This window comes from Bos mutus, chromosome 25 (genome assembly GCF_027580195.1).
Source record: "Bos mutus isolate GX-2022 chromosome 25, NWIPB_WYAK_1.1, whole genome shotgun sequence".
Lineage (NCBI taxonomy): Eukaryota > Metazoa > Chordata > Mammalia > Artiodactyla > Bovidae > Bos > Bos mutus.
This window is the reverse complement of record NC_091641.1, coordinates 1,140,184-1,166,016: the sequence shown is the minus strand read 5'-3', so window position 1 is coordinate 1,166,016 and position 25,833 is coordinate 1,140,184. Positions and strand designations below refer to the sequence as shown.

Below are 25,833 nucleotides of genomic sequence, written 5' to 3'. Positions count from 1 at the left end.
TCTGGCTGAGCGAACGCTGGGGGAAGGGCCACCTGCCGGTCATCCCTCTTGATGAGGCAGGGGGCAGGGATGGAGAGACCCTCCTGGACCACCTGGCCCAAGACCCACCACATTCAGGCGGCTGCGAGTCCGCTGTAACTTAAGGACGGGAAGCGGTCTGCGGTGGAAAGAGGGTCAGGAAGTGGGCCCTGGGAAGGGGCTGGACCAGCCGAGGGCGGCGCCTCCGTTTTGACGTGAGGACCCCGGCGGCGGGGGTCCTCTGATTGCCCCTGATTGCCCACACGCCCCGCACATGAGGCGACCCGCGGCATCCGCTCCCGGACGGAGGTCTGGTCCCCGCTGGGAGGGGGCCCGAGGCCGACAGAGACGGGCGCCCCTCGCCGAAGCTCCGTCTCCCCGACAGACAGGCGGAGAGCAGAGCATGTCTTCCGGACGGCCCGTGTGGGCGCGGCCCCAGGCCGGGAGGGAGGGCAGGCCCGGGGCTCCCCGCCCGCCGCCCGGCCCCGCCCCGTCCCCACGGGGCTGAGCCCGGAGGCCCCGCCCCCCGCCCACGAGGAAGTGGCAGCGCAGCGCGGCGCCCAGAGCCGGTTCGGCGCGTCGACTGCCCAGAGTCCGCGGCCGCGGCGCCCCGAGGTGAGGGGGGCGCTGGGGCAGCCCGGAAGGGCGGGATCGAGGGGAGCGCGGGGAGGGGGCGCGTGCAGGTGGGGAGGGCGTTGCGGGGGGGTCGCCAGGAGATGGGGGGCCGCGGGGAGCTCAGGGACGAGAAGGGGCACTGAGGGCCCCCCTGGACGTGAGCGGGCGCGCTCGGGGCGCGGGGTGCTGGCGGGTGAGCGACCTCCTTCGGGCGAGGGCGCCGCAGCGCTCCCCACACTCCGTGCCTTCGGGGCGCGCGGGCCCGCGCGTCCACCTCCGCGCCCGGCCCTCTCGGCCTCCCCTCTCTCCCGTCCCCCCACCCCTGACTCTGCCCGGCCGTCGGTGGTCCCCGTTATTTCGAGCCGGAGGGCCCCCACGCCCAGTCACTTCCCCTCCATCCTTCAGCCTTCCGGGTTCCTCCAGCGGGGAAATGAGCTGGCGCCCCCGCCCGCCTCGCCCCTCCCCTCTCCCTCCTTCTCTCCCGGCCCCCAGCCCGCCCCCGACCCCGGGGCCAGGTCGAAGGGGTCCGATGCGGTGGGGGGTTGCCCGGGTCCGGAAGGCGGACCTCCTGAGCTCGCGGGCGCTGGACCGCCGCGTTCCGAGCGGCCCCTCTCTCTCCGGCGGCCCAGGGGCCGCGGCCAGGACTGGGGCAGGGCCGGGACCTCGGGGCGGCGACGGTGACACAGAGGTTTACTGGCATGAAGCAGCCTTAGCGGGCCCGGTGCAGTCGCGGAGCTGGAGGGCTCTCCGTTTCATCTGGGCTGTCCCGGGAACCCCTCCCGCCTGGCGCCCACTGCTACCCGGTGATTAAGAGCACCCTGGCTGGCAAGGTCTTCCAGACCAGAAGCTGCTAAGAGCGCCAGGGTCTTCCTTCACTGGCTACTGACCTTAGCAAGCCGCCTAACCGCCCTGGGCCACAACTTTACTTACCTGGAAAATGAGGAACTTTCAAGCTGGGAGGCTTACATGTGATCATGTGTGTAAGACACTTGGCAGCGTGCCAGACACACACACGGGCTAAATGTGCGCTGTTATTGTCCTTGCTTTTATTATAAGGCCTGCCTATATGCTTATCACCTCTGAGATTTAGGGTCAGAATCCCACACGGTGCCATTTTAGGTGCTGGGTGACTTGGCGCAGTTTGCTTTTTGTCTGCATCCATTTCCTACTCTACAACATGAAGGTTAAAACAAACACTAGAAGAGTTCTTGGGCTTCTCTTAGGGCATACAAAAGAATGTATGTCAAAGTCCTGGGTAAATTCTGGGCATTTAAAGAAGCCAAGTAAATTAGTTACGTATGTGTATGTAATCCACATACATCTTATCCCAACGTGTTCGCTGTTTCTCTTTCCATGTTTGTAGTCATCTGCATTTTTCTGTCTTGTCACCATTATAAAGAGAGTTACTACGAACATGTTTGCTTTTAAAAAAAAAAAAGGCAGTGGCTGTGTTTTTTAGCATTGAAATGAATTTATGCCACAAAAAAATGTTAACAATTTTTAAGTTCCTGTTAATGTTATTTTGTTCCATTTGTTTCCACCTGGTTGGTTTGGAATCGGATGTTACCAAACTGCCCTTCAGAGAGACTTACAAATCAGCAACAAATGAGAATTTCTCCATAGTCTTGCCAGCATTGAGTTTCATGTGTTTGGGGGTTTTGTTTGGTCTGTATTCTTTTAGCTAAAGTTTTATGGTGCCTTAGGATGATTTTCACTTGTCTTGCTTGACTTGACTTTGCCTGGCTTGTAAGACCTCAGCAGTGGAGTTGGGGAGGAGGGATCGGTTGGTCTGTTGGGGTGACTAGGGTTGTTCCACACACAACAGGAAGTTGAGTAACAGCTCAGCACCAGTGCAAAATGGCTTGCTGGCAGCTCCCTCGGGTGGCTGAGCTGGGTGGGGACTTCCCTGAGTGTCTGTAGAGCAGAGTTCTTCGCTCCAGGCAGCTCCTGCCTAGTTCAGCCTCAAATGCAGCCAAACCTCTGGATGCAGAAAAGGCCGGGCTGGCAAAGCTTCTCTGGAAGCAAGACAGGACGTACACCCAGTGCCTCGTCCAGCCCCAGCCTTTTCTGGACAGAGATGTGGGGAAGCATTGGCAGGGAGCACCCCGTCAGTATCGAGAGAATCGGGATGTGAACCCAGCGTGTAGGGAAGAGACGTGAGGCTTGAGACCCTTGGCTGAGCAGCTGGGAGCTTCACCTGGTTTGCTTTGCTTTGGAAGGGAGCTGTATTCTCCCCAGATCCTCACAGAGGACCTTTTAAATGAAAGATCCCCAAGCTTTTCTGATCATGGACCCTATCAGGAAAAAGCCTTGAGCACATACTCCCCAGTAAATATTTACAAGTTGCATATATGTACCAGTGAAATAATAGGGCTGGTCTGTAAGGAATAAACTAAGATAGATGTGATTCATTCATGCAATCACAGTCAAGGAATATTTACTGAGCACCTACTATGTGCTGGGCACTCTGATTGGTACTGGGGAAGCACTTACAAACAAAACAAATACCCCTGCGCCCATGGAGTGTATGTCCCCACCCTGGTATGTGGTCCTTGGCACCCCCTGCCTGGACACCCAAAGCTCCTCCAGCCTTCAGGCTGCTGTCCCTTCCCTGTACCCTCAAACCCCAGCCCTGGGTGATTCCCCCATCCATTCATCCTGAGCACCACCATATGCCAGACACGGGGGAAGTGCTACCTGGCGCACAGAAAGATCCTGGCTCCAGTTGGTAGCGGGCAGCTTGGAGCCAGTGGGGTAGCGGTGGAGTAGGGGGAGTCTGTTGGGGTTTGGCTGTGCTCCCCCAGACTCACTGTTTCCAGGGTGATGGGGGCACGGAGCACTAGTCATGGGGTCCCAGTTGCAATGCCATCCCCAGGGTCCTCTCCTCTCTCTTTGTCCTCGACAAGCAAGTAGGTCCACAGAGCTGGCTCAGAGGCAGGGTCACAGGGATAAGTGGGTGAGTGTCCCCGGGGCCATGGCCTCATCCCGCCTTAGTCTCCACCAGAAGGCAGCACTGCAGCATTGCCTTGTCCACATCCTTGGGCAGAGCAGCCCCCAGGGCACTTTCCTCTGGGGTGACTGGCGAGCAGTGGCACCCACCCCCAGCCCCTTGGCAGGGCGGAGATTTCCCTGGGAATGATGAAGGCACAGTTCCTATGGCTGGTGGCCTGGTGTGAAGGCTGCTTTCCTGGGTCTGATCACACAGAATGATCCCCTGACCCAGGAGCCAGGAGGCTGAGCCCCAAGGCTACAGTGGCTGGAGAAGCCACACCCCTCCCTGGGCTCCCACTTCCTCAGTTGTAACATGTGGGGGTTGGGAGGCCCTGCTGGCTTCAACTGCTTTGCAGAAGTTATGAAAAAGGGGAAACACGTCTGTCTTCCTCTTTCCCACTCCTTTCAGCTGCACCCCCTCGCTGCTTTAAGGTGTGGGTTAGTAGACGAGGGAGTATCCCATCTGAATTTATACTGAGGTGTGACTCGCTGACAGGTGTGCTCTGAGCCTGCCTGTCCCACTGCACTACCGTACCTCCCTCTCACACTGAGAAATTTTGGGTCCCAGGAAACAAATGGCCAGGGCTCCCCGAGTCCTCTCAGCTGTGTTATCTGTCCTCTGCAGACCCAACCTCTCCATCTTCATAGCCTGAAACCCTGAAATGTCACTAGACTGTTAGGAGTCCGGCCCACAGGTCTGGACACTGTCACCAAGAGCCCACAAGGGCAGAGGTACCCGGCCACACAGCAGGACTGGGACAGAACCAGGAAGTCAGGTTCTGCTCTGAGTCCCCAGGACGCCTGGGGCTGCAGCCATGAGGCTTCTTTCCTTCTGGGCCACCTAGGGTGAAGGGCTCCAGGATGGTCAGCCTCCCCTGGAGTCAGGGGCCAAGAAGAACCCGGCTGGCGTTTGAAAGTGGGCATCTAACCTTATACCTCCACCCCCCACCACCACCACTGGTGACCTAGGGGAAAGTAGGGCAGATAAGCACAGCTTAGCGGACAGGCCTGGTGCACCCACCCTGCATCTTGGCATCTGCGGTGTAGACATGGATGACCCCCTGCCTGCCCAGCCCGGATGCAGCAGAAGCACTGGGGAAACCCCGTCTGGCCCGCTGACCTAGGCCTGTGGCTCCCAGGCACCACTTCCGGGGTCTTTACTGTACACAAAAGAGGCCTTATAAGGAGACAGAGGCTGGGGAGGCAGCTGCCCTGGGAGCTGCGTGTTCGTGTTTGTGTGTGCAAGGCTGAGCACACGTGTGTGTGTGGGAGCAGTCATGCGTGTGCAAGGCTAACCATGCACGAACGTGTGTGGCCTCAAGCCTGGCTGTGAGTGTCCACTTTCTTTCTTAGCAAAGGCTGCCCGAGGACCCACTGGGTCTGGGGCTGAGGGACCAGGCGGGCCCTGCCCCGTCCTGTCTGTGCACCTGTGCGCGCCTGGCCGCTGCTGCCTTGGGAAATTTGCAGGACTTCCTGCTATAAATTAAAGTGGGATTTGTGGTCGCTGAGCACCAGAGTCCCCAGCAGCACAGTGGGTGACACCGCAGCTCGATAGGCCCCAACTCAGCGCTGTTCCTCCCTCAGGGGTCTTGGCTGAGACCCCTGCTGGGGGCAGAGAGAGACCCCAGGGTTCCAGCAGCAGCCAGGGCCATCAGGGCTCAGGCCTGGGCTGAGAAGTGGCCTTCCCAGGGCCCAGCCTTGGGCCACAAACCTCCCGGTCAGATGGGGGAGGTGGCTGAAGGCCTGGGGACACCCAGACATGGGGGGGTGGGGGTGCTGCAGGTCTGGGCAGGTGGCCTCCCCCCCTAAACCACTGCCTCCACAGCCGTCATCTGGGGTTCAAGTCGAGAATACAGGAGGGCTTAAAGCTGGTGAATACAGAGCGCTCAGGAAATGTTGCTTGGCCTTTTTTTTTTTTAACATTTAAAAAAATAACTTACTCAGGCTGGATGCTAATGGCAGTAAACAACTGTGTTCATCAAATATTTATCGAGCACTTATATGTGCCAAGCATTTAGGCACCGGGGATTGCAGTGCGAACAAGATGGCCAGAAGTATATGTCTCCATCAAGCGAGTTACATTCCAGCAGGGGAAAAAGACACCGCAGAATAAAGGAGGACAATGCAACCTGTGCTCAGTAGGGTTATCTGAGGGGAAAACAAGGGACTTGAGAGTCCCTGGGACTGCAAGGAGATCCAACCAGTCCATCCTCAAGGAAATCAGTCCTGAATATTTATTGGAAGGACTGATGCTGAAGCTGAAACTCCAATACTTTGGCCACCTGATGTGAAGAGCTGACTCATTGGGAAAGACTGACCACGGGAGGATAAGGGGACAGCAGAGGATGAGATGGTTGGATGGCATCTCTGACACGATGGACATGAGTTTGAGTAGGCTCCGGGAGTTGGTGAAGGACAGGAAGGCCTGGTGTGCTGCAGTCCATGGGGTCGCAAAGAGTTGGACACAACTGAGCAACTGAACTGAACTGGGAGAGTCTGGGGCTGGGGCGGGCGGCAGCCTGGCTTAGAAAGTGGCCTTGGACCCAGACTTGAATGGCAGTGGGGAGGGCGGGAGCCATGTGGGCATCTGGGATAAGAGCTTTGAAGGCTGAGGGAACAGCCTATGCAAAGGCCTGAGGTGCGTGTGTCCAGGATCAGCCCCCGCTGGGAGGCCCACCCTACACAGGTGAAGCACGCCGAGGGCTAGCACATCCATTCTAGACCAAGAGTTGCTGTTTCATGAACACCTACTATGTGCCAGGCGTGATGTGTTGTCTTATTTCACCCTCTCAAATCTCCGGGAAAGCGGGGGAGGGCAGGATTCCTATTTCCATTTTGCAGATGTGGAAACCGAGGTTCAGAGAGGGCGAGTGACGTGCCGGGGTCACACAGCTGGCAAGCAGCGTGGCTGGGCTCCACCCAGGGCTCCCTGTGACTCTGGGAGGCTGAGGCGGGGAGGGAAGGGGTTCAAGTTCACTTTGGGTCTTTCCAGATGAGTAGGAGTTTGCTGGACAGAACGGGGGGAGCATTTGGCGGCATGGAGAGGGTTAGCACGTGGAACTGGCCTCCCAGGACCATCAGGCTTGACCTTCCCTGCAGAGGGAAAAGAGCACACGCGAAGGCCAGCAGGCCTGGCGTGCTCCTGGAGGGGGACGGCGCTCCACCTGCAGGGAAACTGAGGCACAGGTGATGACACCCTCCCCCGAGGCCAGAAGGGATGCTGACCTGCATTCCCTCCCTGTCTTGGGCACAGAAGCCAAGCAGCCATGGCCTATCACAGCTTCCTGGTGGAGCCCATCAGCTGCCACGCCTGGAACAAGGACCGCACCCGTGAGTCCCCGAGGCTCCCTGTGCCAGCTGCACCCCTGCTTCACCCCTGACCCTGAGATCCTGAGTGTCAGGAGAGAAGGGACCCCAAGCAGGGCAGCCAGGCGAGCGGGCCTTGAGGGTCAGAGACCAGAGGGCAGCCCCGCCTGTGCTGGGCACTACTGTGGGCACAGGGCAGGTAGCCTGTCCTCTGCTCGTGAGGGTTTGGGGGTGGGAAATGTGGCCTGCAATGAAATGAGCTCCAAGGGAACAAGCAGAGTAAGGGGACAGTGAAAGGGTGGCCCGTGAGGCCTTTCGGGGGAGGTGGCATTTGCACGGAGACCCGAAGGAAGTAAGGAAAGTCAGCATGCAAAGGAGGTGAAGGAAGTCAGCGTGCAAAGGCCAGGGTGGGTGCAGCGACCCCAAGGGTCATCAGGAACAGCCCAGAAACCGTGGCTGGAGCCTAGTATCCCCAGGGGGCAGAGCTGGGTGGGGGCGGGGGGAGGCAGGGAGAGCTGCAAGACTGCCTTAGGGATGTTGGGGGTAGTGGGCACAGGTAAGGAGTGGCCAAGTCCTGGGGAGGTGTTCCAAGGAGGAGGCCGTCCAGCGGGACCTGAGGCAGAGGAGAGGCCAGTAACGAAGGACAAGGTACTGCCCAGATGGCCCGTGAAGAGGGGGACTCATGGCAGGGAAGGGGAGTCTGAGCATGTCCGCCCGTCTCTCCTGCAGAGATCGCCATCTGCCCCAACAACCACGAGGTGCACATCTATGAGAAGAGTGGGAACAAGTGGGTCCAGGTGCACGAACTCAAGGAGCACAACGGGCAGGTGACAGGTGGGTTGGGCTGCTGGGATCACCCTCCTGAACGAGGGCAGGGCAGGGCAGAGCCAGGCCGTCCACCTACTCTTAGGTAGGAGAGTTTGGGTTGCAAGCATTGATACAGAACCCTGATTCAGACTGGCTTAAGTTATAAAGCAGTTACATGGATGAGTTCATGTTACTGAAAAACAGAAGTTTGAGGGCTTCAGGAAAGGCTTGATCCAGCACATCAGCATTACCAGGGACCCATTTCTATTTTTGTCTCTTGGCTTGGCCTTCCGGTGTGTTTACTGATAGCTGAGAGAGCTGTAACACCCCCAGTGAACTCTAGCAGCACCCCCTGATTCAATCCTGATTGTGACCTCGAAGCCCCTCTGTGGATACTGTCGAGCCACCTCTGCTTGGATGGCCCCAGCCTAGTCCTTCCTCCCACCCCACAGGCATTGACTGGGCCCCAGATACTAACCGCATCGTGACCTGTGGCACAGACCGCAACGCCTACGTGTGGACGCTGAAGGGCCGCACGTGGAAGCCCACGCTTGTCATCCTGCGCATCAACCGCGCCGCTCGCTGTGTGCGCTGGGCCCCCAATGAGCAAAAGTTCGCTGTGGGCAGTGGCTCCCGTGTCATCTCCATCTGCTATTTCGAGCAGGAAAATGACTGGTGGGTGCCTGGGCGGGGTCAGAGTGGGTTTGGAGGGACCTGGGGCTTCAGACCAACAGGTGGTGGGACAGGAGGGTCCCACAAAGCCACTGGGCGGGGAGTCAGGACCCTGTTCACAGGACCCAAGAAGGGTGTCCTCTCCAGCCCTTGGCAGTGAGGCGAAGGGCTCTCTGCACAGCGCCTGGCCCTCCCCCAGCCCCCCTCTAGTAATAAGGGTACAAGCCACACCAGGGCCACCTCTGCGGGCATCACACTAAGCCCTGTACGCAGTGACCCTGCAGCTCCCCGGACTGGGCATCTGCTACCATCCCTGGTGGTGGTGGTGGTTTAGTCGCTCAGTCGTGTCCAACTCTTGCGACCCCATGGACTGTAGCCCGCCAGGATCCTCTATCCAGGGGATTCTCCAGGCAAGAATACTGGAGTGGGTTGCCATTTCCTTCTCCAGGGGCTCTTCCCAACACAGGAATATGAACCCGGGTCTCCCGCACCGCAGGCAGATTCTTTACCGACTGAGCTATGAGGGAAGCCCCGCTGCCATCCCCACTTTCCAGCAAAGCCCTGAGGCAAATCATCTGCCCACGGCACTAGCCGTCACGCTCCCGGGCCCACTCACGAGTTCCAGCCACGTCACGACCTTCTCCCCTGAGTCGCTGAGGCAGAGGCCGGGCGGGAGCTCGGACTGGGGTCCGAGAGACTCGAGTTCAGGTCCCACCCTGACCAGTGAGCAGACTTCTCCTTAACCTGGCGGCCCCAGGGTAGTTGCGAGGTTGAAAGGTGACCAGCGTGGTGCTCCTATCCAGGGAGGGACCCAGCTGGCCTGGGCCCTTCCCTCCTGGGACCTCTGTGGTCTGCAGGGCCCAGTGGGAGCCTGGAGCCCGAGGCGCTGAGGTCCGAGGGCGCTCACCTGTCTGTCCCTCTCTCCCCTGACACCTGTGTGACCCCCGCCGTGTCCAGGTGGGTGTGCAAGCACATCAAGAAGCCCATCCGCTCCACCGTCCTCAGCCTGGACTGGCACCCCAACAGCGTGCTCCTGGCCGCCGGCTCCTGCGACTTCAAATGCCGGTGAGAGTGGGGGCCCCGCCATCAACACAGGATTCATCGGGGGTCGGAGGGTGGTGGGGAGCCCTGTCGCAAGAGCCCCGCCTTCCAGACCAGCTCTGCTGCCAGCGGGTGACCTGGGCCTCAGTCCAGCTTCTGTGAGGTTTTGCTCTTTGAAGGATTGTTCCTGGGTCCTCTGTCTGGCCTATGGGGAGTCTTAGAAGGACATACACCTTTGCCACTTTTTAATGTCAGCAGGATCCCTTTTCTAGGCCCTCCTGTCCTCATTAGAACCTCCCACTCCTTCAGCTTCCTGATTTCCATCTGAGGGAAAAAGAGTGGGTGTTTTTATTCACACTGAGATATAAATGACTGAGGCTGGGACGATCTCTGCCTTGTCATCTTAAGACCTGGAACACAGAGACTCCAACTACCACTGGCTGTTTCTCATTTTGGGCCCAGCACCCCTGAGTCTCCCAAGGCCTCTGGCTCCCAGCTCCAGGCAAGATGGCCTGCGTTTCTGAATCGCCCCTGGGCCGTGAGGCTACAGCAGGCACCAGAGGCTCCGGGCACGGAGCGGATATGGTCCTGAGAGCTCCCAGGACTTGGAGCTGGGAGACATCCTGGCCCCACTCCATTGCACAAGTGGGCACTGAGGCCCAGACTTCTCCAAGCGTGAAGGCGCAGGTCATGAAAAGCCAGCTCGGGTACCCACAAACTCAGCTAGGTGCTCTGGCCTCAACAGGCCAGTTTGGGAGAGCGGGGCAGTGGGGGGTCCTTCTTGGGTCCCTCTCAGATCCCATCCATCCCCTTTTCTGCCTCTCCCGGCAGGATCTTCTCAGCCTACATCAAGGAGGTGGAGGAGCGGCCAGCACCCACCCCGTGGGGCTCCAAGATGCCGTTCGGGGAGCTGATGTTCGAGTCCAGCAGTAGCTGCGGCTGGGTGCATGGCGTCTGCTTCTCGGCCAACGGCAGTCGTGTAGCCTGGGTCAGCCACGACAGCACCGTGTGCCTGGCTGATGCTGACAAGAAGATGGCGTGAGTACGGGTCACCCGAGTTGGGGTGCGCCCCGGCACCGAGAACCAGGAGCCAGCGTGGCTGACATTGCGCTCTCTCTCTCAGCGTCGCGACTCTGGCCTCTGAAACGCTGCCGCTGCTGGCCGTCACCTTCATCACGGAGAGCAGTCTGGTGGCAGCAGTAAGGAGGGGGCCTGGGAGAGGGGCTGGTGACAGCAGGTCTCCCAGGGGCCCCAAGATGCCCAGGCAGCCCTCAATTTGTCCCCGCTCGTGCCTCTCCTGCCTCCCTCCCTCCCTCCCATCCATCCATCCGTCCATCTATATCTCTATGCGGAATAGGTGGGGTTACACTGGGGTGACAACAAAAATTTCCAATGGCACCAACTGCAGTGGCCTAACACGGGAAATGTTTGCTTCTTGCTCACTTTGTTCGGTCTGGGTGCTGGGAGCGGGGCTCTGTCTCCCATCTGGAGACAGGGGAAGTGGGGAGATATGCCCTGGGCCAGACCTTCCTGCTTTTACATTTTATTGGCCAATGGAAATGACAGGGCCACACCGCACTCAAAGAATGGGTGTTTGTGGTGGGCAGGGGCAGGTGGGGGTCCTACCGTGTGTCCAGAAAGGTGCCACTCTTCCTCCATCCCTCCTGCCCAGCTCTGTCAAGTCTCTCTTCAGGCCTCAGCAAACTTACTGGGGTCCCGGAGGGATCAGGCCCACTTTGCCTAGGGAAGGGTCCCGTGTCTCCCCCAGAGCACATGTGACTGGATGGAGCGGGGCTTCTGGCCTCCCAGGGGAGTCCCAGACCAGCTTTCTCAACCGGATGCTGGCCTTGCGGGCAGAGGGGGCCGCTCCTAGGTGCTCAGCCCCAACATCTGGCCCCTGTTACTATACCCGGGGTCCCTGAGCGGGCATCGGCTGCCTGGCGCTACACCCACGCCCTGCCTCCGGCTCCCCCTGGATTGGTGGCCAGGGGTGCCTTAGCCTTGCACCTCCCCCAGGGCCTGGGGTTCCCCTAGAGGAAAATGGGGGCGCTGCGCCTGCCCTGGCCAGCGCTCCAGTGGCACCCCGCCCTGCCCTTCGCCGCAGGGCCACGACTGCTTCCCGGTGCTCTTCACCTACGACAGCGCCGCGGGGAAGCTGAGCTTCGGTGGGCGGCTGGACGTGCCCAAGCAGAGCTCGCAGCGCGGCCTCACGGCCCGCGAGCGCTTCCAGAACCTCGACAAGAAGGCGAGCTCTGAGGGCAGCGCGGCGGCGGGCGCCGGCCTGGACTCGCTGCACAAGAACAGCGTCAGGTGGGGGCGGGGCCTGGGGGCGGGTCCACTTAGGAAGGCGGGTCCGTCTTTTCCGGCAGCGGGACTAGTATGAGGCGGTGGGCGAGCAGGCAGCCTCCCTCTGCGGCCCCGGGACGGTGTGGGACTGTCGCAGGGCCGGGTGTGCGGGTCTGGGGGGTGGCCGGGCAGCGACCCACGGACTCCTAGCGGGCGGGGCCTGAGCCTCAGCGGCTCTGGGGGTAGAACCTGGCGGGGAGGCGCGGAATGGAGAGTGTGGCAGCGGTCTCCTCGAAGAGCTAGGTGGGATCGGAGCGAGAGACCCTGAATCCTGCCAGCCGTGGGTGTCCGACCCGTGGCAGATGAGAGAGCACGGCCAGGCCTTGACCCTTGTCTGTTAAGCCCTCCTGTGGCCGCCGGCTCCCATGTCTTCAGACCAGACCGCTTTGCCTGCCTTCCAAGGCTCTCTGGAACTAGCCCCGCCTCCTCCCAGCCCCACCTTTGGCTGCTTCTCATCAACAACACCGTGTTGTCACTGACTCCCTGGGCGCACGTCCCCTGCCCACGCCGCCCTGTGTCCCTTGCACACAGGCTGCTGCTTGCCCCTAGAGCAGACTCGGGAGCCCTGTCCTCTGTGATCCTTCCCAGCTGGGCGCACACACCTCACAGAAGCGGGCTCCCCCAGCAGTCGGGGGGCTCCTGGAGGGCAGGGTGGGATCTGTAAAGCCCTCCTTCTCTTTGCAGCCAGATCTCGGTGCTGAGTGGGGGAAAGGCCAAGTGCTCGCAGTTTTGCACCACCGGCATGGACGGCGGCATGAGCATCTGGGACGTGAAGGTGAGGCCTGCCCTCCACCCCTGCCTCCCCCCAGGTCCCCGGGGCGGGCCCCCTACCCCCCACCTTCTCCCTGGCAGCCACCTGGACACTCCAGCCCTTCGTCCCTGCAGAAGGGCCCCTCAGTGGAGTGAGGACCCCTTGGCACCCTCTGCAGCACCTTCCTTCAGGGCTGGGATTCAAACCCAGATCGCCTGACCCCAAAGGCCAGGTTCTGTGTCTGGCACCAGGTCCCTGCGGGTGGTGGTGGGGTGTCTACAGGACAGCTGAGAACCAACCTGTCTGTCCTGCTTGTCTCCTCCCAGAGCCTGGAGTCTGCCCTGAAGGACCTCAAGATTGTATGACCTGCGAGCAGTGTGCTGCCCTTGGCCCAGGCTGAAGAAGCGGGTCGGGGAGGCTGAGGCCGCTTTGCTGAGTTTCTAGGGTACCGGGTGGGGTCCCCACCGGGGCTGTTCCCGCAGGAGGGGAGGGACGGGAGGCTGCTTCTTGGCTCTGGAAGGAACGATTGTCTTTTTCTTGAAGAAATGCTTTAATTGTAAAAACTGTTCTCAAAGCACTCGTGGTCATGAACTGCTTCAGAACATGAAGGTAATAAAAACGCAACTGTAGACACGCTGGCCTGTGTGTCTGGAGGAGGGGTCAGTCTGGGCAGGGCACTGGTAGCTTCCTGCCGTTTGCCAGCACAGCTGATCTTCACACAGAGGCGGCTCCCCTGTGGTTGCTTCCCGGCGCAGTCCAGCTTGGGAGCTGCCAGGGTCACTCACTCAGCAGTCAGATGCCAAGAGTGGTGACTGTACACTCTGGGCTGGTTCTGGGCTTTAAAGGAAATTACTGTTTCTCTATTTGATGTTTGAGGTTGGTTTCTAATAACTGCTCATTTTTTTAGGACCTATTTTACTGGGTTTTTTAAATCACATGGTTTTTAGTCTAGGTAATGCGTTACATCAATAGATCTTCTAACGGTGAACTAGGCCCACATTTACAGGAAAAATGGTACCTAAAGGTGGCTTCTCTCCCACTGTCCTGGGGCCTCTCTGTTCTCAGAATAACCTCTGGAGTTGGAGGACACCCACGGATTTTTTAAATCAGGAAATAAAAATCAGGCGATATGGTTCCCCATGTGCCTGTGTGATCAGCCGCATCTGACTCTGTGACCCCATGGATGGTAACCCTGTCCATGGACGGCTCCCCTGTCCATGGGATGTTTCAGGCAAGAGGACTGAATGCGGCTGCTATTTCCTTCTCCAGAGGCCCTTCCCACCCAGCAATCAGACCTGCATCTCTGGCATCTCCCACCTTGGCAACCAGGTTCTTTACCACTGCACCACCTGGGAAGCCCCCCAGCTCCCCATTATTCTTGAGCAAACCTGTGCCTGGCACCTGTTCACCACTCAGGAGGCTGCTGTTTGGGAAGTGGCGCCCCTTCCAGAGGGCTGGCCGCATAGTAAGATAGGCACTGTGGCGGAACCCACGTGACTGAGCCAAGCCTGGGTTTCCCGACCGCCACCCCCCGCGAACGAGGTAGTAACAAGTAAGGCCAAGCAGTAGTGCTGGGTGTTGGGTCGCTTCCTCCCAGCACTGAAATCCTGGGGCTGGCACCACCAGGGGACACCAGGAGGACAGGACTCAAACCTGCGCGCAGGCCCCGGCCCCTCTGGCTTAAGGTCCCTGGGTGGTTAAAGAAGAGACGGGTGGTTCCTGTATCCTGTGGTCCTTCCTGGCTCGGATGCCCGGGGTCCAGTCCCTGTACCCAGGACTGGTGGCACTGGAACCCCGTGGGGTGGGTCTGAGAGGGACACTGGGTCCTGCTGGGTGAAAACAGCTCAGGCATGGGGGCCCCCAAGAGCGACCACAGAACCAGGATTACGATAATGTCAAGTTTAATTTGCCAAATATACAAGTTGGATTTGTAGAGCGTGTTGTGCCTGGGTGCCGCACAGTAAACAGGTTTCTCGAAGTGATCTGTGGGCAAGGTTACGAACAGGCGAGGGCCTGGCCAGAGTAGGGGGCAGGGAGTGGGGTGGGAGGGGCAGGGGAAGCATCTGTCAGAGGGGACTGGCCGGGATGAGCCGTGACCCTCAGGGACCCATGGGCACGGGCTGCCAGCTGCCAGCCTCTCTGAGTGAGCACCCAGGGAACACAGACCGGGGAGGGGTGGGCAGACAGGCCATCACAAACTTGTCAGCCCCTACTGCAGCCCCAGCTGCCCCCTGCCCCGCAATCTACCAGACAAACGGAAGCTCCTCTTAACCTACCTCCCAGGTACCCCCCAACAAGGGTTCTGAATTCTAAAAACAGCCAAAACATTTGAATGGTTACATATGAAATGCTGTCCTGCATCTTTCTGTCTCAAAGATAGCAGCTGCCCCTCCCCCAGCCCCCCCACCCACCATCCCCCCAAACGATTTCCGTGCCAAGATGAAGAGGAGGTCCCAGGCCATGGGGGGCTCCTCGCCACGAGGGGCTGCTGCAGCGGCGCCAGGGCACAGGGCGGGTGAGACGCAGCAGAGGTCCTGGCAGCACGGCCCAGTTCCCTGGTCTCTCCTCGCACAGGTTCTACTTGTTCAGGGAGAGAGACTGCATTCGTTTTCCTGACAAGGTCGCATCATCTTTTGCTGAGAAATAGGAAGAGAGAGAGTCACAAAAAGACGAAACCACCCTTCCACACACACAGCCCCGCACACCCCAGAATCAGCGAAATGTAGGTTCAGGAGGCCTCAGAGAACAGTCTGTGCAACTGGCTCAGCTGGCAGATGAGGAAGAGACCAAGAAGGGCCCTGCCTGACGCCCTCCCATGGAAGCCACTGGACCCACGTGTCCAGACATTCTTGCTGAGTTTGGGTGGTTACCCCCCTCCACAAAGGCCCACCAACATGCATCTACTGGGCAGATAGAAACTCTTCTTAGCCTGCTCCCAGAACTCTGTAATTCCAACCTCTCCCTGTGGCTTCTGAAGTCTGAAATCAGCAACATTCAAGCAGTCACACACACAGCCCTTTCCTGCTTGGGGTTTGTGAATCAAGCGACTGATGGGCAGCTGAGACCACCTGGTATCTCCAACGTGGTGATAATGCCCTGGGGCATCTCTGCTGCTGCTGCTGCTAAGTCACTTCAGTTGTGTCCGACTCTGTGCGATCCCATAGACGGCAGCCCACCAGGCTCCCCTGTCCCTGGGATTCTCCTGGCAAGAACACTGGAGTGGGTTGCCATTTCCTTCTCCAATGCATGAAAGTGAAAAGTGAAAGTGAAGTCGCTCAGTCATGTCCGACTCTTCGCGACCCCATGGACTACAGCCTACCAGGCTCCTCCGTCCATGGGATTTTCCAGGCAAGAGTACTGGAGTGGGGTGCCATTGCCTTCTCCGGGGCATCTCTTGGCCTCTAGAATGCAGGACAGCAAGATTCCCAACACTCATGGCTCCCCCACAGATGGAGAAAGGAGTGCACAAGGCCAGAAGGTCCTGAGACAAACACTCCTTTAAACCAGACCAATTCCTCACAGCCAACCTGGCCTGGAAGAACCCTACCACCTTCGGCCCCACTGGAAGGAAGGCATGGGGAACAGGGACACCTGGGCCAGATTTCATCTGGGAAGCCCAGCCCACCACACCCTCCCAAGCCCCTGAGACATACAATGGTGATGCCAAGCAGGTCTCCTGGCTATACAAGGCACCAGAGACTTAGTGGAACCTTCTAGCCTCCAAAGTAGGTGCATTCTGAGGCCTCCCTCAAATGCTGTGGACATTGCTCTGCTGAGATTCAATTCTCCTGCTGCTGGACCCTTCCAGAATCCTGGGAGGTGGCAGGCAGGAACGCCCACCTCCATCTGACAGAAACACACACACACACACAGCCTCCTGAGCAATCTGGCCCAAACCCACCTCACAGCAAGACATCGAAGTACAGGGCTTCACTCCATCCAAAGCCAGGGTCAGGCTGCCACGCCAGTGGCTCAGACTTACCTTTCCTCTCTTCTTCCTTCTTCCTGGCAGCCTCTTCCCGCTGTTTTCGGATGATCGCCAGCCGGGCAAGGTCAGCCTTGGCTTGCTCTGTCTTCCCCGCTAAATGCATCTTCATGTAACGCTCTTTCGCTTTCTGCTTCTCAATTTCTTCTCTGTTTGGGTAAAGGGGTGTCACAGGGGACATCTTCCCCACCAGTCAGCTGAGCCGGAGGTGGGAGCCAGAATCAAGGCCAAACACTGGGGCCGAGGCCCAAGTGGAGGAGGGGCTGTGGCCAAGTGGCCCCTCCCTGACAGACACTCACAAGCAAGTTAGTAAAGGCCGTCTGTCACTCTGCTACCTTGGGGGGTGGGCGGTCCTCAGTGGTGAGAAGGCAGTTGGAGGGGGAGGGTCTCAGGCAGCCTTCAGTCACACCCCAAGCTGGTGGGCCTTCCCCGTGGGGTTTACAGAGACCCTATTCAGCTCTCATGGGGTCAGCACAGCAAGGTGGATTTAAATCAAAGAGCACAATCAGGAGAGAAATCACGGTGGCTTTTCCTAGTGGCCCACAACCTCCTGTGAGGCCCCAGACACCACTAGGTAAGCATGAAAACAGAGACGAGCCATGTGCAGGGCACTTTAGCCCTCAGGTGCGAGCCTCACACCGCCCACAGGGAGCTCTCTGAAGCCTCGTTTTCATCTGAGACGAGAGAGGACTGGGCAACTGGTGGGTCTCCCCACACTGCCCATCAGTACAGGCCCCCAACCCCACAACCATGACGTCAAGGACGGACGCAGGTCAGGAGGGTCTGATCAGGCTGGATAAGGGAGGTGACCCTGGAGCAGAGTGTCCTGAGGGAGGGGCTGTAGCATGTCCGCATCCCCAGGGATTACCTCAAGTGTAACGCTCAGGTCTGAATCTGCTGTTGCATTTTCCCTATGTTTCCACTGGTGAAAAAAACTCTTTTTTTTTTGTTCCCGAGAAACTTCTAAAGGGCCTTTGGGGAATGAGATCATATAGAAATAAACACCATAACTGGAGCCCCCATCTGGCCACTGGAGACCTCAGGGCCCAGAAGCGAGGGCAGAGGAGCTGGGGCCTCAGCCCCCAGCCAAAGCCACGAGGCTCAGAAGCAGCAGTTACCTCTCTCTCCGTGACAGTTCCTTGGGCCCGTCCAGGTCCAGCTGTGTGACTTTTTTGGTTGTCTGTGCCACCCGGTTGGGGTTTTCAATGTCGATGAGCCCTTCCACGCCTTTGCGCTTTTGCTAAGATAGGACAAGAAGCCAGACATTGGAGAAACTTGGTCCTGCAGTGCCCGAGGGCCACCCCCATCTCCACAGCCTGCCTGGACTAGAACAAACTGCTCCTCCCCAGGCCGTGTGACGCTCAGATCACACGGTCACGGTGGGAACAGAGCTCAGGCGTGTCTGAACCAGCCCAGGAGATGCAGCGGGAGTGCGGGTGACCAAGTCCAGCCTGTGCCGTGTCCAGGCCACCAGGGACTGTCACCCTAGTTTCACAGGCAGCAGAGCAGAGACACAATAAAATGCCTGACATCAACCAAGAAGTAGACAGGAGATGTGAACCCGAGCCCAATTCACAAGCTCTCAGCACAGAGGTACTCCCTCACTTAGAGCTCAGCCTCTGAAAGCCGTTTCCATGGAACCTCACGCCTGGCTGCTAGCCATGCTGGGTCCCCAGAGCAGTTGCTTGCGGGGAAGTGGGACCTGGGAACGAGCTCAATGTCTGCAGGTTTGGGAGGCGGACCTGCAGCTTGCACCTCCCAGCTGCCCAGGGAAAGTGTAGAAAGTAATGAGAGCACAAGTGCTTGATGCAACAGGTTTGATCAAAGTTTCAGGCCCTGTCAACCCAGCTGTTCTCTTTAAGAGACCAGGGAGAGTCTCCGGCCTTATCAGCCTGAAGGCGCCCGATCTCGGCAGAGACCAGGGAGAGAGCTTCCAAACACCTGTTCATCAGAGCACTGCACAGAGCTCCAGGTACCTCTACCCAACCGGTACGTGGACATACCTTACCTAGATACCTGACATCCCAAGTTTAACTCATCTAAAACAGAACTGCAGACTCAGCCCGTTCTTCCCCACAAGCCCGAGCAAGGCCTTGTTTCTCTTTCCCCTTAGTCCCACCACCCCAACCCCGGACAAATCCCAACGAGTTCATCTTTAAAACACAGCTTGAATCTGCCCACTTTTCTCCACTGCTAGGCTTCAGCAATATGTGAACCGTGAACTTCCTGATGTTCAAGCTGGTTTTAGAAAAGGCAGAGGAACCAGAGATCAAATTGCCAACATCCGCTGGATCATGGAAAAAGCAAGAGAGTTCCAGAAAAACATCTATTTCTGCTTTATTGACTATGCCAAAGCCTTTGACTGTGTGGATCACAATAAACTGTGGAAAATTCTGAAAGAGATGGGAATACCAGACCACCTGATCTGCCTCTTGAGAAATTTGTATGCAGGTCAGGAAGCAACAGTTAGAACTGGACATGGAACAACAGACGGTTCCAAATAGGAAAAGGAGTACGTCAAGGCTGTATATTGTCACCCTGCTTATTTAACTTATATGCAGAGTACATCATGAGAAACGCTGGACTGGAAGAAACACAGCTGGAATCAAGATTGCCGGGAGAAATATCAGTCACCTCAGATGTGCAGATGACACCACCCTTATGGCAGAAAGTGAAGAGGAACTCAAAAGCCTCTTGATGAAAGTGAAAGTGGAGAGTGAAAAAATTGGCTTAAAGCTCAACATTCAGAAAACGAAGATCATGGCATCCGGTCCCACCACTTCATGGGAAATAGATGGGGAAACAGTGGAAACAGTATCAGACTTTATTTTTCTGGGCTCCAAAATCACTACAGATGGTGACTGCAGCCATGAAATTAAAAGACGCTTCCTCCTTGGAAGGAAAGTTATGACCAACCAAATAGCATATTCAGAAGCAGAGACATTACTTTGTCAACAAAGGTTCATCTAGTCATGGCTATGGTTTTCCCTGTGGTCATGTATGGATGTGAGAGTTGGACTGTGAAGAAGGCTGAACGCCGAAGAATTGATGCTTTTGAACTGTGGTGTTGGAGAAGACTCTTGAGTGTCCCTTGGACTGCAAGGAGATCCATCCAGTCCATTTTGAAGGAGATCAGCCCTGGGATTTCTTTGGAAGGAATGATGCTAAAGCTGAAACTCTAGTACTTTGGCCACCTGATGTGAAGAGTTGACTCATTGGAAAAGACTCTGATGCTGGGAGGGATTGGGGGCAGGAGGAGAAGGGGACGACAGAGAATGAGATGGCTGGATGGCATCACTGACTCGATGGAGGTGAGTCTGGGTGAACTCTGGGAGTTGGTGATGGACAGGGAGGCCTGGCATGCTGCGATTCTTGGGGTCGCAAAGAGTCGGACACGACTGAGCGACTGATCTGATCTGATCTGACTGCCACCCCCTTAAGTCAAGTTACAATTTCTTGTCTGGATACCTGCTACCAGCTCTCGGCTTCTACACTCAACACTGTACAACTCACTGTGCAGATATAAGCAAATCTGGCCCGTATTCTTGCCTGGAGAATCCCATGGACTGAGGAGCCTGGCAGGCTGCAGTCCACAGGGTCACAAGAGGCAAACATGACTAAAGTGACTAAGCACGCACGCATGCACTGGTGCTCTCTCGCCCACATCCCACTGTACCAGCTGCCCACTACCTGCTACGATTAAACCAAAACCCCTTCACAACCGCACACGTGCTGCCTTGCCAACTGCTCCTCCTCCATTCCTAACTCCACTTCTTACCCACCAAGTCACAGCCCCACTAGCCTCTCTGTTCCCTGGACCTGCCTAGGTTATTCCGACCCCCGGACTGCACTTGCTAACCTGGCTGCCTCAACGACTCAGCCAAACAATTTTCATGTGACTGGCTCCGCCTTGTTTTTCAGATCTCAGTTTAAAAGTCACCTTCTCACCATGCACCACTCCTCAATCATGTATCCTCAATCATGGATCATCTTATTCATGATATTTCTGGCTACCTGAAATTATACTGTTCACGGACTTCCTTATTGTCTCTATCTTATTTCAATGCAAACCCTTAAGTGTAAAGACTCTGTCTGCATGTACCACGGGGGCTGCGAAACCACTGATGAACATTTGCTGAATGGATGAGTCTAGAACCCAGGTCCCCATCAGACTCAGTACCTGGTAATCATCTTCTTCATCCTCGCTCTCATCTGAATCTAGGGATTTCTTCTCTTTTTTCGGGTCACCTGCAGCCCCATCTCCACCTTCTTCTCCTTGTTCCTCTTCTTCCTGTTTCAGAAATGGGCAATCTGAGGAATCAAAAGATGCAAACCAAACTCCCAAGACCATGATCCTCCCATCCCTCCTGCCCCAGATTGTGAACCTTGAGAAATTAAGCCCCCAGAAGGCTGGGACCAAGTATGGTAAGAGTCCTACTCTGCTGCGCTGGCCCCACGGGGGACCTGGGTCACAGGCAGCCTGTTCACTTGGCTCCACAGCCTAGAAGCCTTTCCCAAGCCTTTGCCAGGGATTGTGAACCAACCCCTCTCACAGCCATACAAGGCCCTGCTCCTCTTTTCAGCCCAGGTGCCTGGGACCGCCTTGGTACACAGCTTGTCTCCCAGAGTCCACAGGACTTGGTTGTGGGGCTGGAAACCACTGTCCCGCTCGGTGTCCCTCCCACTGTCCCTGCTGCCACACACAGCTGCCAGTTTGTACTCGTTTTCCCAGGCAAGCCTCCTCCCTCCCCCACTTTCCACTCCCACAGTCAGGGGCGGGTCAGTCACTCCAAACTGCCCACAAAGATGCCCTGCTGCGCCGCCTCCCTCTACCTTTCTTGCCTCCCTACTAGAAACATCCCTGACAAAAACCGTAAGCATTTCCACCCCCTTAGCTCCTGCCCACACATCCTCCAAGGTCCTGCTCAGCCACAGGCTGCTCCATCAGACCCTCCCCGACCGCGGCTTCTTCCTCACACGTCACACTTCAGTCATCCGCACTGACAGCTCCCTGTGGCCCTCATCCAGGTGAGGATCTAATGGTGTGGGAGGGTCACGGACACCAACGACGGAAACATGCTCTGTTTCCTGACAGTGGGCTGGAAAAAGCACGGAGGGACAGAGGGACCTCCTAAGCTGAGACTGGAGGGGGAAGGGTGGGGAGCACCAGTGAGGGGAGCAGGCAGGAGGGGGTGCTAAGCACGGATGGCACTCTCGCCAGTGGCGGGAGGGGGAAGGCAGGGTGTCAAGTCCCAGCAGGGCTGGCGGAGGCCGGATCACACAAGGTGGGTGTGGAGCGCCCGCGCTGCAGATGTGCAGGGCCGTGGTAAGGGAGAGCCCCCACAACACAGGAGCAGGGACCCACTGCTGAGAAAACAAAGCTCTAAGTGGTCAACCAAAGGCCTGCCGCCCGCCCCCTCCAACCACACCCCAGGTGTTGGCTTCCTCCAGAGGATGGGTGGTCCTTGCCCGGCCTCTCTGGGTGCCACCCTGGGCCACTGGAGTGGCCCGAAGAGTCGCGTACTCACCCGGGCCTTCTGCTTTTCAGCCTGGAGCTGCGCATCAATCTCCTCGGGGCTCGTGTATTGCCGGGCCCGGCCTTTGTGGCCTCCCTTTCTCCCTGCACAAGGACCGGAAGTTTAGGAAGGCAACAGGAAGGCAGCTAGCTCCCTTGATTGCCCTGAACTTCAGACTGTGTCCCGCTTGAGCTGCTCTCAGCAGAGGCTGCCGACCTCCCTTGCCCCTCACCAAGACCGCCCACCCACCTGTACCTCCCCCTCACCTGTTCAAAGGGACAAAAGAGGGGACATGTGATCACCTGATGCAGCCCCAAACCGCCTGCTGGATGCGGCTCCCACCACCGAGGCCTGAGGGGGGATCCGGGTGGGGGGCACCACAGGGAGGGACCCGCTAAGTCCCCTGGTCCCTTCATCCACACGCAGAGGACTCAGATGCAATCACGAGAAGGGGTAACCCTCACCCCTGCTGTCACTACAGTGCTCTTTATTTGCAATGCTCTGTCACAGCCAGGGGCTCATTTGAGTCCCAGATTAAACCTAAGGTGCACATCACGGCTGGTCACATTTTATAGACAAGGAGACTTAAAGCTAAAGCAGAGTGGTGAAGAGCACAAATGTTGGGGTCCAATCCCTGGGTTCAAATCTCAGCTCTACCACTTAATAGTTTTGTGACTTTGGGTAGGTACTTAATCTTTGAGTCTCAGTTTCCCTACCACATAGGATTGTTGTGAAGATGGATTTGTTAACGTATGTGAAGATGTTGGATCAGTGCTCGGCACTAGACGAGCACTACAAAGTAAGTCTGCTATAACTGTTACTCTTCTAGTGTGTATATATATTGGGTTGACCAAAAAGTTCAATCAGGTTTTTTGGTAAGATATTACATACCCACCCACCTCCCAATAATACCTGGTGTGGGGGGAAAAGAAAAAACAAAGCTACTGGTCACAATGACAATTTACTACAGATGCAGGGAATATAAGCTACTTAATAATTATTTAAGTGGTATTTATGGTAGAAAGGGAAAACTTAAAACCTATATGAGAAAACTTTCTGTGCTCGGAGTAGAAACACAATTGCCAAACAAAGGTAAAGTTGAAAATAAAACTGACTACCTTCTAAGAGTTAAAAATGTAACTAGCGATTTAAGTTCATCACAGAGAATCAGTCAATTTTATAGCCTGACTCTCTCAAACCAAGACACTAGACTGACCCCTGCCACAGGCTTCCCAGGTGGCTCAGTGGTAAAGAATCCACCTGCCAATGCAGGAGACACAAGAGACACAGGTTCGATCTCTGGATTATAAAAATCCCCTGGAGGAGGAAATGACAACATGCTCCAGTATTCTTGCCTGGAAAATTCCATGGAGAGGAGCCTGGCAGGCTACAGTACATGGGGTCGCAAAGAGTTGGACTCGACTGAGCACACACACACAAAGCCAACAGCCAGTTTCATAGCAGGGCGGCACCTTCTCAGCTATTCTGGAGGATGCTGGTGGCTGTGGCCTGGATCCATTTCACCTCTCCTGGAAGCTGCAGCCCACCTGGTTTCTCATGACCCTCTCACTGAGAGCAGAGAATCTATAATGAGGCAGCCAGAGCTGCTCTGAACTCCAGAGACAGCAGCAGAGATACTAGCCTCCTCTAATTTCCTAGACAGCAGCTGCAGAGCCATAATTGGGCTGCTACAGACCACACCACCCATTTTTAATGACTACCTGGGATTCCCAAGGGTGTCTCAGTCAAGGATCATCAAAGTCCTATTGTGAGAGATCAAGTTTGCCATCCAAAACCCCAACATTTCTTGCCCTCTTAATGGTCTAAGGAATAGAAACAGCTCAAAATTGACTACTACAGGCTCTGACCCTGCATGTCTGGCTATGGGACACTGATCTTAACTTGGTCTACAGTAACTTTTATTAGAAGCTCTCCACACCTTTGAAAATGTTTCACAGGTTTCATGACAAAGACAAGAGTTGGTCCTTGGCTCTTAGAGAATTTTACACTTTTACATCTTCATGTTCTCTCTTACTTTTCAAGCAAATTAACACCAGCAAAAATGTAAATGTTATCTGCCCATAAAGCTTTCACAAGCCAAAAGGCCAAGTCATTTAAACAAGTATCCCTATTTAGGATTTTCTAATTGTAACCGCCAACCTTGGCTCAAAGCACCTATTAAGTAGGGCTCTTAGAATTCTGGCACCAGAAGTGAAAGTTGCTCAGTCGTGTCTGACTCTTTGCGACCCCATGTACTACACAGTCCATGGAATTCTCCAGGCCAGAACACTGGAGTGGGTAGCTTTTCCCTTCTCCAGGAACTCTTCTCAACCCAGGGATCGAACCCAGGTTGGTACCCCTAATACCCCTCCTTTTGCAGAACATAAGACTGAGAGACACAGAGGAGACAAAGCTCTTCCTACCACAGAATAAACCACTAGAAAACTACGTTTAAAGAGATTCAGCTCTGAAAACCCCAGCATCTCTGGGAGCAGAGTCAGGAAGTCATTTAGGTTTGAAAAAGCTCCAAGCAGATCTTCCTGTGGGCTGAGACATCTTAACCAACATGTCACAGGAGAGACCAATATTAACTGAACACCTCTTCTGCGCCAGGAGTAGTCAGGCACGGCGAGGGCTCTATGTAAGACCCCGATCCCAACTCTCCAGGCTAAGGGTTATTAGCTAGGTGTTCCAGATGGGGAAAACAGGCTGGGAGAAGTTAAACAACTTGTTCAAGGCCATAAGGCTAGACAGTGTAGGGGAAGAGGATGGAGAACGGTGTACAAACGTACCGGGGACGCCATGGATTCTTTACTTTCTTGGCCAAGGAACTGGCAAAGTCTGAGGAGTAACAATAGATAATGCTTACTGGACACTTAGCGACTATTAGCAGCATACAGCGCCCTCCACGTGGATCGCCTACTTCAAGACTCGCATCAGTATTATGAGGTAGATACAATCATACCCCTATACTTGCAAACACACAGGGAGGTTATGCGGCTGGCTCAAAGGCCCACGTCTAGCCGCTCGAAAAGGGCAGTCAAAGCTAGGTCGGCCAGGCTCAAGAGCATCCAGCTAGGTCGCAACAGGCAAGCCTAGCTCGCCCAGAGCCCGAGAAGGCCCACGTTTTACGCGCGAGGCAGGCGGGCCCGCCTCTGGCGCGGGACGCGGTGACTCAGTCCCCGGCGAGCCTGAAAGGGGTAGGAAACTCCAGACCCCCCCAGGCCGAGAGAACGCGCCCTAGATGGGCCATCCGGGTGGGCGAGGACCCAGAGCCTCCAAATCTCCTCAGCCCCCCGCCGGAGCGGCTCGAGGCCACTACTACGGTCCTCAGTTTCTCCAAGCGGGACAATTGGGCGTCGAGGCCCAGCCCAGGCCCTCAGGCGGAGCGGACGCTCTCCCTCCGAGTCGCTCTCTGAGGCGCCCGCGGGCTGACTGGACGGCGGGAGCCGGACTCGGGCCGCTCCTCGAGGCCCGCGGGCGACACGCGCCCGCCCCTCACCTCCTTTAGGCATCGCGGCTCCGGCGGCTGCGGCGGCGGCGCCTCGAGCTGACACCGGAACCGGAAATTCCTCGGGCTCGACTTCTTCCGCCAGGCCAGTTTCCCGCCCCGCCGCCCGGCCACCCGGGCCCTTCTCAGCGCGCCGCGCCGCCGCGAGAACCGCGGCCCTCAGGGAGGCCGGGCGGGCCCACGCACCGCCTGAGCCCAGGCTCGCCGCGCGCTGCTGGGCAACAGAGCCCCTCCCAACCCCCGCCGCGGGAGGCGCGGGAGCCTGCTAGCCCAC

The 25,833-nt window shown here is 57.0% G+C and overlaps 2 protein-coding genes across 2 annotated transcripts; one reads left to right on the top strand and one right to left on the bottom strand.

Moving 5' to 3' along the window:
- The first annotated feature begins 495 nt into the window (after positions 1-495).
- ARPC1B (actin related protein 2/3 complex subunit 1B) lies at positions 496-13,178 on the top strand. The gene is made up of 10 exons (XM_070362878.1): positions 496-633; positions 6,878-6,954; positions 7,660-7,764; positions 8,190-8,412; positions 9,367-9,474; positions 10,282-10,488; positions 10,574-10,649; positions 11,555-11,760; positions 12,481-12,571; positions 12,874-13,178. Exons 2-10 carry the CDS (start codon positions 6,891-6,893, stop codon positions 12,910-12,912), a joined length of 1,119 nt encoding a protein of 372 aa, XP_070218979.1. The 5' UTR covers positions 496-633; positions 6,878-6,890; the 3' UTR covers positions 12,913-13,178.
- A 1,253-nt stretch (positions 13,179-14,431) lies between these two features.
- Positions 14,432-25,710, bottom strand: PDAP1 (PDGFA associated protein 1). Its single transcript, XM_014477398.2, has 6 exons — positions 25,551-25,710; positions 22,061-22,152; positions 20,713-20,823; positions 17,651-17,772; positions 16,530-16,681; positions 14,432-15,183 (listed from the first exon to the last, which is right to left on the bottom strand). Exons 1-6 carry the CDS (start codon positions 25,561-25,563, stop codon positions 15,125-15,127), a joined length of 549 nt encoding a protein of 182 aa, XP_014332884.1. The 5' UTR covers positions 25,564-25,710; the 3' UTR covers positions 14,432-15,124.
- Positions 25,711-25,833: the final 123 nt, after the last annotated feature.